Raw genomic sequence first — 12,244 nt, 5'->3', positions numbered from 1 at the left:
TTTTTTCTTTTTGCTTATGTGGTGCTGGGGAATCGAACCCAGGGCCTCAGGCATGCAAGGCAAGCACTCTACCACTGAGCCACCTTCCCAGCCCAAACACAGAGTTTCTTAATGTGGCTCTACTTCCAGAAATAGAAAGTATTAATGGGTCTCTTGGGAAAGAGTGTCCATGTTCTTTGCAAGGTAAGCACTCCTCCAATTGATCAAAACATTGGGCCATTGATTACCTTCAAGTGGCTGATCAATCAAATGCAATCACTAGTAGCATGCTCACCAGCAGCAAAAGAAAAATTCATTGAGCAGGGAATTTGGTAAAGACTACATGTCTTATGCCATCTGGAAACGTGTACATTGACTTAGATTTCTACAATTAACCTACTAACTGGCTAGAGATGAATAGAATTGTATCCATGAGGAGTGATAAGAAATGTCCTGATTGAGAAAAGTAAAAAGGATATTTTCTGCCATGTTTGATGCTTCATCATCAGTACTCAAAAGTAAATGAAAATGTAAGGCTTACAGTTCAGATATGAGCTCTTGCCTGAAACTGAGCAACAGCTAGATGCCAAAGCTGAATCAATCAACAAAAATTATACTGAAGATTATGCTGAGCTTTAAATGCCAATCTCTGATCACAGAAACCTGTTTATTCAAGAAAGTCACTTCTACTCTGAACATAAAAAATTAAGCATAAAGTAAACTAAATTGGCTTTTAGGAGTTCTTTTGAAACACAAATTTAAGCATCATTCCCAAAGATATTTCATAAAATTGTAATCCCTAACTTCATCGCTTTTAGGTAATCCAGGTAAACAACCTTTTGAACAAATTAAAGGTAATTATCTATGAAGAAGTAAGTGATTTTTCTATCTCAGTGACATGAATAATGAAATCAGGAGTCCCTGATTTATCATCTGGGTGAATACTGCCGTCCTTTTTAGCTTATGAAAAGCAAATTATAGCTAAAATATTCTAAATAAGTCTGCTTCTATAACCTGTGTTCTGGCCCTTTTTTTCTAGATCAATGGAGCAAAGATAGACTATTAAAGTAAGTTTTAAAAAAAAATCTCCTCAGCTGGGCACCGGTGGCTCATGCCTGTAATCCTAGCTACTCAGGAAGCTGAGGATCACGGTTCAAAGCCAGCTTGAGCAAGAAATTCCATGAGACTCTTAGCTCCAATAAACCACTAGAAAAACAGACATGGCACTCTGGCTCAAGTGGTAGAGCACTAGCCTTGAGCTTAATTGCTCAGGGACAGTGCCCAGGCCCAGAGTTCAAGCCACAGACTAACCAAAAAAAAAAAAAAGAAAAGAAAAGAAAAAAAAATCTTCAAATTAGAAGAGAGATGACTCTTACTTCCAAATAAAAACAACTAAGTCAGAAACATAGTGACAGAAAAGCATTAAAGGTTTAACTAAAACATAAGACTGGTTGTAATATTTTCATATCTTGGTAATCAAGAAATTCAGCCCTGAATGACAATCAAATGAAAGCCATGACTAAAACTAAGACCCAGGACTTTCACATTTTATTTTCTCTTTCTTATTCAATTGATTTTTACCAAATTTTTGTTGTTGTTGCTGTTGGTCATGGGGCTTAAACTCTGGGCCTCAGCATTGTCCCTCAGCTCTTCAGCTTAAGGCGAGTGCTCTACCACTTGAGCTACAGCACCACTTCCTTCAATTGATTTTTATGATCGTTAATTAGCTGTTTAAAAAAGGTTTTCTGGCTGCAAAAAATGGTAATTTTATATTGTGCCTCCTACATCAACTCACTAGACTCTAAGGAACCTATTTCTTCCTTCTAGCCCACCTAACGTAAGTCCTAGGGATAAGCTTATTATTTACTAATATTTTGTGATAACTCAAGAAAGCATTTTTAACCTAGCAAAACTGTAGAAGCCTTAAGAAAGTAAATCAAAAGCTAAAGAATAAATAGATGACTTAAGGTTAATAATTCATGAATCCACATTTGCGTGTGTGTGTGTGTGTGTGTGTGTGTGTGTGCACGCACGCATGCCCACACACAGCAATATTAGGACATAAAATCAGGGCCTGTGCACCTTAGCTATTTCAGTCAAGACTGGTGCTCTACCACTCAAGCCACACCTCTACTTCTAGCTTTTTGGTGGTTAATTGGAGATGAGAGTCTCACAGACTTTCTTGCTTGGACTGGCTTCAAACTATGATTCTTAGATCTTAGCCTCCTGAGTAGCTAGCACCACATCTATTTTTTTATAACTATAATGTCCTAAAATAGGGTGAAACTTTCCCAGCATTAGGATAATTTCTATCATTTTATTTTATATAGTCTGTATGAGTTAATATAATGAAACCACCTACTATGACTGAGGTTAAATAATCAACATTTGCAGAATATGTTGACAATGAACTTGATAGTACTGATTTGTAGCACAAATGTTAAGGATGGTCAATGGCTAACAAGGTATCATGGTTCTCCAAAAATGTTCTGTGATAAAGTAAATTAATAGCAAGATTAAATATTAGTGATTTGGGCAAGCTCTCTTTTCCAAGCTTTACTTTAAACTAGGCATGTGATCCCAGGAAGATTTCTCCCTTTTCTAGCATTTGGTAGGTAAATTATAGTGAGCTAGATTAATAAGTCAGGTTGGTAACAGCCAGAAATTCATATCCTGATCATTTATTTATTAGTATATAACACATAAGGTGTAAGACAGACTTTCCCCTTGATCATCCCATCTGATCTGTGGTGACAAATACTAGAATTTGGTTCTGAGATTCGGTGCTTCTCCCCAGTCTCCACCTTAATGCCCACGGCCCACCCCAAAGCACATTGCTAAAGCCTCTTACAGTTTTTCATAACGACTGTCAAATAAGCTATGCCAAGGAACACTTTGGTATGGCCACCACTTCAGAGCAGGAAAGCACTGGTCCACGCGCACCCCGTTCTGTCCCTCGCTGTCATGGGTCTGTACATCACTACTGTGGTTCCTACTTGTCACTGGAAAGAAACAGGTGGGTTAGAATCCCCCTACCATACTGTCTTCCTAGACTCACAGACAGATATGCAGAGCGACTAAGCAGGCTAGGGGTGAGGTGGGAGCTGCTGAGCACTGAGAGAAAGAAGTACAGCTGGTTTCTGACAACATCTGTAAGAACAGCTTGGCTCAGTGAATCTCTAAGAGGGAGATGGTAGACACTTGCAGGGCGTGGGGGGGTGGGGAGTGGGAGGGGGGTATTTCATCCTCGAGACTTCCTGAAGAATTTCTCTTCATTTCCAGTCTGTGTGGTTCCAGGGAAGTCTCTATCTGACCTAAGGAGGGTAGGTGGCCCACGGTACAATGAATCAAAAAATAGTATTCAGTATTTGCATCAGGAATGGCCCAAGTGGCTTCATTCAATAAGCAGAGTCGATCTTATCATTTCAGGGAATGTAGGTTCCAAGATGATCCCTCTTTTTCATGAGATTTGAACCTGGGAAACAAATTCCCAAGAGCTGCTGGCACCATTTTGGTACAGTGGGAACAGCCCATCTAGGAATGAAGCCAGTACAACAACAACAACAACAAAAAATTAACAAAGGGACTTCCAGGTCCTGATAAGATTTGAATTATAGGCCTAATCTTAAACCCTTGGATTATAAGAGTCAGTAGCTTTTCTGAGTTTTTATATACCAGAGGGTGTTTTGTTTTATTAGTTTAGTTAGGTTTTCTTTGTTTTTTTTTTTTTTTTTTTAAGAATCTATGCATTTTGGGGCTGGGAAGGTGGCTCAGTGGTAGAATGGTTGCCTTGCATGCATGAGGCCCTGGGTTCGATTCCAGCACCACATAAGCAGAAAAAAAAAGCCGGAAGTGGTACTGTGGCTCAAGTGGTAGAGTGATAGCCTTAAGGTGAAGAGCTGAGGGACAGCACCCAGGCCCAGAGTTCAGGCCCATGACCGGACCCAAAAACAAAAAGAATCTATGCATTTTTGTTTTAGTAATGCAGCCAATATATCCTAATTCTTGGTACCACAGATCTTTGTGGTACCAAGAATCTGTTGCTCCCACTTAGGTTTCTGATTTCAGATGCATTATATACAATCTTACAAAGCTCAGGTACAAACTAGAAATAAAAACATGTCCTCAGTCTGCCTTGCTACATGTCACAGCAGAGAATAAGATAGAAGTGAAAGCACTTTCCAAACTTAAAACCAAGACAAAGTAACACAGAGAAGCTCTTGTTGGTCTGTAAAATCAACTATATGAAACTGCCACTTCCACATGCCAAAAATAATCCAGTAACAGCAACTTCACAGGGACAATCATTATCTTTGCATAAACCCAGTTAAGCTCTCAATCTCAATTTGAGTATGCCTCCCAAGCCATTCATAATTTACGTAATGTTATGTAAAATGCTATTGTGGTCATTGTTGTTCCCCTTTCTTCTAACTCCTTACCATCACTCATGGCTGGGGTGAAAGTGAGAAGGAAATGGTGGGTTGGTGGTAAGACCAGGTGCAGGCTGCCATCAATAACACCACAATCAGCCCCAATATATGCTACCAAGCTACATAAGGGAAATGGGAGCAAAGGGCTGGGTTTTCTTTTACTATTTCAACTCTTCTTTCTTTCTACTCTCACTGTGTGTTTCATAGTATAAATGAACAGGGATGCTTCAAGTTGCTTTCAATGATGAATGTCACAGAAAACATGCATCTTTTTTTGAATATAGGAATTAAATATCACATAAGCAAAAATGTATTTTTTTGTTTCTTTGTGTAGATATAACTCCTGAAAGGCTTCTTCCTGTGTAAAAACACAAAAGATGGACAATAAAAGCTCCCTGGTGTAAAAATCTTCTCAAAAGCAAAAACAAGAACAATACCTGGTCATGGCTCTGCTTCCATCAAATTCTCAGAAAGGAAGAGACTCATTCTTCTTTTTTTCCCTCTCTCATACTATTGAGAGAAGGTCTAGGAAGACCTCTTCCTAGATATAGACTCATTAGGTAGTACGATATGCTCAGTGATGCTTCTCAACCTTCGTAACGTAGTTAGGAGATAGGGGTTCTCTGTGTGTATGCTGTGGGGGAGAGGGGTTATTGGGACTTGAACTCAGGGCCTTGTGCTTTTTTTTTTTTTTACTAAAAGCTGGTACTCTACCACTTTAGACATACCACTTTTTGTTAGTAAATTGGAGATAAGAGTCTTAAGAGACTTTTCTGCCAGGAGTGGCTTCCAAACATGATCATCAGATCTCAGTCTCCTGACTAGCTAGGATTACTTGTGTGAGCCAACAGCACTTGGATAGAAGCAAAGATTTTAAATGTCATTAACAAATGTGGAATCTCCCATAAGAAATTGGCAATCCTATTTCTGTCTGGGAGACTGATGTGAGCCCCTCTATCTTCCTCCAATTGTAGTCTTTCCCCTGGTCTCTGAAACATTAAATAAGGGATCTCCACCAGAAAACATGTGCTAAAATTATTATGAAAATGTGGCATTTGGATTCACTCTTTGCTATTGTTTTTGTTTTGTTTTGGTTTTAGGGGGTTTTGTTGCTGTTTTTGTTTAATTTTTCTGTTTATGCCCTGAGAATGTGATAGTTTTCATTCTTAAGAATTGTCTGGAACCAAAAATCTTCAGTTTTTCAGTGACCTTTAAATAGAACTTAAACAAGGTTTCTTTGAGTTCCTATCTGTTAGGGCATCTCGGTCATTCTACCAGAACTTTCTTTAAAGGTGGTGGGAGAAAAATCAATAACCTGTCTGGAACAAGCAACAGAAATCTATCATAGATGCAGCTTAACTCTGGAAAAGTTAGGCAACAATCTGATCCATTGAGAAAATGCTTGGAAGGTTTGAGTGCCTTGGCCCTGTATCCCCTAAGCGGCTAGGGCATCTGTGGGAGGAAAGAGCAGATGGTTCCCACAGCTGGCTAGGAATTAGTTCAGCCTTTATGTTTTAACCACAGGCTGGATGCAAAGATACCTAGAGAAACTAGGGTAAGGTGGATGACAAACTTCATGTTATCCCCCACAAAAAGTATTTGGATAGCATTGCTTTGGACAGCCAAGTAATGCTTTAATTAATATTGTGTGTATTTAGCTTTGGAAGAAGAAAGAAAGTGGACTTGTGGTCATCATGAATCTGTGAGAAAGGAAAGGAGGAAGTAGAGACTGTTTATGTAAGGCTGGGTGCCCAACACAATTCTAACAGAGCTCTCCCAGGGGATGGTGCCATGGGCAACTTGGCTGTGAGGGGGACTTCATTGTCTATCCAGCCCTGGCTGGAGCTGAAGCCTGATCTCCCAGAATGTGACATCCCACAGGGCTGTTAAAGGTAAAGACAGCAATTGTGTTGGTGAGAAAGTCCTGTGCATCTCCTCAAGAGCTGTGTAACCCTCTAGAGCTTGGGAATGGGACTGGGAGGGAGAAGCCCCAGAGGAAATCCTTGTGTTCTTGCCCAGCTGAGGGAGACAGGAGAGATGGGACTTGATGCCCTGATTTGTGAGCATTGTTCACACTGTCTAAACGAATATTTCTAGGCTGGTTGAACCAGCCTCCAGTCTTTTTTCCCAGGAAAGGCTATGGCATTTGGGCTATGGAAAATTTGAAAGTTCATATCTTCAGATTCCAAAAGAACAGTTGGTTCCCAAATTGATCAGATCATTAAATTCAAAAGATATATTGAGTGAGACTACAGAAGAATTTCAATAATGAAAATATAAAAGTTGGTGGGAAGGTGTTAAGGTGTAGCCCTTCATGTTCCAGAATAAAGGCTTTCAGTTCATTGGCTGGGGCGGGGGTGGGGTTGGGGTTGGGGTGCAGGGAGATGATGCATTGCACGTTATATAAGACAGAAAACTAGGTAGGCCATTCACTTGGGTATCAGATGTTTCTGAAAAAGACTTCTAAAATGATTTTATAAAATTTCAAAGGTCTACTGGAATCCTGCCAATTGGCAATGAGTTGAGGAAAAGCTCAACTTTCCACCTTCTTTCCTCTGGAAAAAATCCTCTAAAGTCTTGCTTCTCAAAGCATCTTTCATGCATCAGGCCTCACCTGGGAGCTTGTTTAAAATACCAGTTCACATTTATGAAGTCAGAATCTACTCTTCACCAAGACCACTTTAATTAATCGTGCATTAAGGTTAAGGAGGATTGGGTAGGGAGGAAAAGAGAGAAAATGAGGGGGAAAAAGAATGGTACTCTTGACTTATGTACCTAGCCCCTCTGCACATCACATATACAATAACAATTTTAAAATATATACTTTATCTAACTTATGTAACTGCCAACTGCCATCCCTCCCCATTGTATATCATGTCAACAATAACAATAAAGAAAAATGCATTAAAAAAAAAAGGTTAAGGAGGATTGCAGTGACCAAAGAAAGCAGCGAGTACTTGAAGGCTCTTGAGAGCACTGGACCACTTGCATCCTCTGGGACATACTGCTCCTGAAGTGAAAGCTTACCACTAAGGCAGAAGTGCATCCCTTCCCTAGAGCACCTATGTGTCCCACCTGTGTGACTCACCTGTATGCTAGACATGTCAAAAGGGAAAATAAACTCCCCAAACCTACCGTTGCTCTTCTGTGACAGAGAATACAGTTTTGTAGTGCTGCTCAAAAGCCAACGAATGGCCAAGGTCTCAAGGACCCCGGCTTTGCCATAGCCCAGGTTTGCTCACTTGATCTAGAGTGGTGGGCCCACACTTGGCAGTCCTCAGATTCCTCCAGGGTCTGCGTGTGCTTCCTCTTCTTTGATGGAGGCAATGAGGCTCTACAGTCAAGAAATCAAAAGGAGCATTAGGGTTCCCTTCTCTCCAGTCCATTAAATCCAGTTTAATTTTCCAGATGTCTGTTCTCAATTTCCCTGAGTCTAACCTCAATTAGTTAAGGTTCCCTGACCCCTAAAATTCTGGAATACAGTATTCTTTTTCCAATGAATATGAGATTTACCTTCCTGAAAACCTTTTACCTTCCTGGTAACCTTTTAAAGGCAGAGGGTTTATTGAAACAAAGATATCAATGTAAAATACAGGTTTTACTCTGTGTCTCTGTGTGCATTCCTATATTGAGACTGGAACTCACAGCCTTTCACTCCTGTTTGTCTTTTTCACTCAAAGCTGGCATTCTATCATTTGAGCCACACCTCCACTTCTGGCTTTTTGCTGGCTAACTGAAGATAAGAATCTCATGAACTTTTCTATGTAGAGTTAGCCTTGATCCTTGATCCTCAGATCTCAGCCTACTGAATAGCTAGGATTACAGGCGTGAACCACCAGTGCTTGACTACATCGTTTTAGTGGTCTTTATTTTCTAATCCTGAGGAGGAAGAAAAAGAGGAAAGAAGAAAAGACACTTGATCTCTCCTTAATTAATTCACAAATTAATTCCCTCAGTAGTTTGGTTAAGGCTCCTCATCAAACACTGCTCCCTTCCATTGCTGGAAGTTCCTATGTATTCCTGACATTTTAGCTTTTGGTTGAATGGAAATCTTGAAATTAGTGGATTTTTAATTAATATTGTCTAAACCAAGAATATGTGTCCTATATACGTCTCAACACCGCCATCTCCTGGACAGGCTTAGTCCGTCTCATTGGCTCTGAGACTTTTTTGCCCAGGTCTTTTATAACTAAATATCTTGCCCTTTACCCAGGAATGTGACACAGAGGCTGCGGGTGGAAAGAACAACTTATCCCCAGATGGGAAGGCACAGTTTGGTGCAGAGGATGACTGGTGTCTGGGTAGCAGTCGTGAAAGCTGCTGTGGGTTTGGCCAGAGTTGCTCATTAAAGACATGCTCTGCAGTGGATGGGCTGGCAGTGGCCCCGGCACGGCCTTGGAGTGGAGAAAGGCAGCTGGAGACTTCCCAGCAATCGGCTTCAGGGTCTGGCAGCATGCACCTGGGAAAGACACAAGTGAGAAGCGCCACTTTCTCACCTTGCAGGGGCCAAGGAGAATGATAGTGCAGGATATCCAGAGGGTAGAAGACACTCACCTTTGGCCCGGGGAGGAGAGCATGGGTCTGATGAAGAATAGGGTGGAGTGTCTGGGAGCTTGCGTTGCCTGAGGATTAGAGACATGGATTGCTTTTGTGTTTTACTCTATTCCACCATAGTTTTGTCACAAGCAGGACGCAGCCCTCAGACTACAGCCTACGATGGTGGCTCCAGGTGCTAGGGGTGAAGACAAAGCCCATCAGACTAGGTTGGATGCCATGGCATGGCTAAGTGACTGGGCTTTGAAGACCAGCTCCCCCACTTTCTAACTGTGAACAAGTACTAAATATCTCCAGACTTTTGTTTTGTCACCTACAAAATGGAAACAATGATTAGATGTACTTCAAGTATTGTGAGAATTGAGATCATGCCTATGAAGCCCATCATACAATCTGCAAACACAGTGAGTGCTCAATGCAGTTTAATGAACATTGCCATCGCTCATAACATCCCTTCCCTCGAGAGACAGCTGTATAGACAGTTTGGGCCAAAAGACTAACAAGTTCCTCACTATCAGAGATCCTGATTCTACTTCATACAGAATACCTACTTCACTTGCTCAGAAGATTAGTATTCCAAAATAACACAAAGAAGAGATAGGTTTGAGTTTGTTTTTCTAAAATGACTTAGAAGAGTTATATTGACTCCTCAAAGTTATTCATTTCCTATTAATAAGGGAAGAAAGGGTTAACATTTGCCTTCTTCTAAAAACTCAATCTAGACAAATACAAGGCAACAAAGAAAAGTATACACAAAAAAAGGATATAGAACATAACCAGAGGCCACATGACATATGATAATAAGACAGGGCAGGCAGAACTAGGGCAGACAGGACTGAATAAACAAGATGGGAAAGGCAACAAGACTACCTGGAGATGGTAGAGGGAACACAGGAGTCAGCAAGTTATACAATCAAATGCACTCTAAGACACTGCTGTCACTTCTGATTTTAGGAGTGGGGGAGGAGTAGGGGAGGGCTGCAGGGTTTGGGCTTGATTAAGAAACAAATAAGTCCTTAGATCAGCTTCCTCAAACCACCCAAGAAAAAGTAGGAAAGGTTTAATCTATGGAAAAAGAGAACCAGGAAAGCTATGGTATAAGGTATGAGGTATAGTTAAGGCCATGTGTGAGCTCTGAACTCAACATGGAAAGATGAATTAAAAATATAAATGTTGCTGGGCACTGGGGGTTCACATCTGTAATCCTAGCTACTCATGAGGCTAAGATCTGAGGACTGAGATTTGAAGCCAGCCAGGAAGGTTCCCTGGGACTCTTATCACCATTTAACCACCAGAAAACTGGAAGTGGAGCTGTGGCTCAAATGGCAAAGTGCAAAATAGCTCAAGGACAGCATGCAGGCCCTGGGTTCAAGCTCCATGACTGACTGACTGACTGACTGACTATATATATAGATAGATAGATAGATAGAGAGAGAGAGAGAGACTATATATGTAGTGTGTGTGCGTGTACATGTGTGTGTGTGTGTGTGTGTGTGTATACACTAAGCTCTTCCTCAACTCTGATTTGCAAGCATTTAAACAGATTTCACACAAATAAGGAATTGGAATATGTGTCTAAGAAATATTGAATGTTTAAAAAATCATATGATTTAAAAAGTTAGACACAGTGGCTCAAACTTGTAGTCCTAGGTACTTGGGAGGCAGAGATCATGGGTTCATTTTTTTTTTTTTTTGCTATTTTGTTGCTGTTTTAATTAAAACAGTGATATCATGTCTTCCGTTAAAAATATCTCATAGTAGATATAGCTTCCCTCTTGTATTTCCATAAATTATTTTTCTCACTAAAATTTCTTTTTTATTTTTAATAAGTTTTTTATTTTGAAAATACTGTACAGAGGGGTTACAATTACATGAGCAAGGTAATAAGTACATTTCTTGTCAAGCATTGTTGCCTCCTCCTTTGCTTTCCCCTACTATCCCTTCCCTCCCACCTCCACAACTACACTATCCCCTGCTCCCCCGCCCCCTGCCAAAGTTGTAAAGTTCGTTTTTCAACATAGCATTTTGTACATCTCATTGTTGCAATGGGTCCACCTGTATCCCTATTTAAACAATTTGTTTTTTCTTTCTCCTTCCCAAATTATACCAACATCAAATACAGTGAAAACAGGGGTTATACCGTGGGGAAGGGACATACAAAACAACAAAACAATCACCTTATAAATATGTTAGAAACAATACCAAGAAAGAAAAAACCACTTGTGTCCTTATCTTGGGGTTCATTTTGCCTAACATCATCTTATCTGACCTTTAGTAATCAAAACAGCTTGGTACTGGCACAAGAACAGACCTCAAGACCAATGGAATAGAATTGAAAACCCAGAAATGAACCCACAGACCTATAGCCATCTAATCTTCGATAAGGGAGCTAAAAAAATAGAATGGAAGAAAGACAGTCTCTTCAGTAAATGGTGCTGGCAAAATTGGTTAATCACTTGTAGAAAACTAAAGCTAGATTCCCATATCTCACCCTGTACTGGAATCAACTCCAAATGTATCAAAGACCTCAGAGTCAAAGCAGACACCTTGAAAACATTACAGGACGGAATAGGAGAAACCCTAGGTCTCCTTGGCACAGGCTAAAATTTTCTTAATAGAGACCCAGAAACACAACAAATCAAAGAATGGTTGGACAAATGGGATTGCATGAAGTTGCAGAGTTTCTGCATGGCAAAAGACATAGGTAGCAAGATCAACAGAAAGCCCACGGATTGGGAGAAGATCTTCACTAGCCACACAATGGACAACGGTCTCATAACTAAAATATACCTGGAACTCAAAAAATTAAATCCCCCAACAACAAATCCTCAAAGAAACAACTTCCCAATAAATAAGTGGGCTAAAGACTTAAAGAGAAACTTCTCTGAAAAGGAAAGAAGGATGGCCAATACACACATGAAGAAATGTTCAACCTCTCTAGCCATAAAAGAAATGTAAATCAAAACAACATTGAGATACCACCTCACCCCAGTTAGAATGGCTATAATCAAGAACTCTGGTAACAACAGATGCTGGAGGGGATGTGGACAGAAGGGAACCCTACTGCATAGTTGGTGGGAGTGTAAACTTGTTCAACCACTTTGGATAATAGTGTGGAGATTCCCCAAAAGACTCTACATAGAACTCCCTTATGACCCAACGATCCTACTTTGGGGCATTTACCCAAATGATCACAAACAAGACCATACTAAAGCTACCAGCACAACTGTGTTTATTGGAGCATTATTTACCATAGCTAAGATATGGAAGCAACCCAGATG

At 40.4% G+C, this 12,244-nt stretch overlaps 1 protein-coding gene across 1 annotated transcript in view; it reads right to left on the bottom strand.

Annotated features, from left to right (window-relative positions):
• The window catches only part of Myrfl (myelin regulatory factor-like), an 84,572-nt gene that overhangs the window by 55,098 nt on the left and 17,230 nt on the right, over nucleotides 1–12,244 (bottom strand). The window contains exons 4-7 of the mRNA XM_013018644.1: nucleotides 8,964–9,031; nucleotides 8,619–8,868; nucleotides 7,652–7,743; nucleotides 2,831–2,981 (exon numbers count right to left, since the gene is read on the bottom strand). Coding sequence (XP_012874098.1) covers nucleotides 2,831–2,981; nucleotides 7,652–7,743; nucleotides 8,619–8,868; nucleotides 8,964–9,031 — 561 coding nt within the window. The remainder of the gene's footprint in view (nucleotides 1–2,830; nucleotides 2,982–7,651; nucleotides 7,744–8,618; nucleotides 8,869–8,963; nucleotides 9,032–12,244) is intronic.

This window comes from Dipodomys ordii, unplaced genomic scaffold, assembly GCF_000151885.1.
Source record: "Dipodomys ordii isolate 6190 unplaced genomic scaffold, Dord_2.0 Scaffold3, whole genome shotgun sequence".
Lineage (NCBI taxonomy): Eukaryota > Metazoa > Chordata > Mammalia > Rodentia > Heteromyidae > Dipodomys > Dipodomys ordii.
Note: the sequence above shows the minus strand (reverse complement) of the source record. Positions and strands in the feature narration are given on the sequence as shown.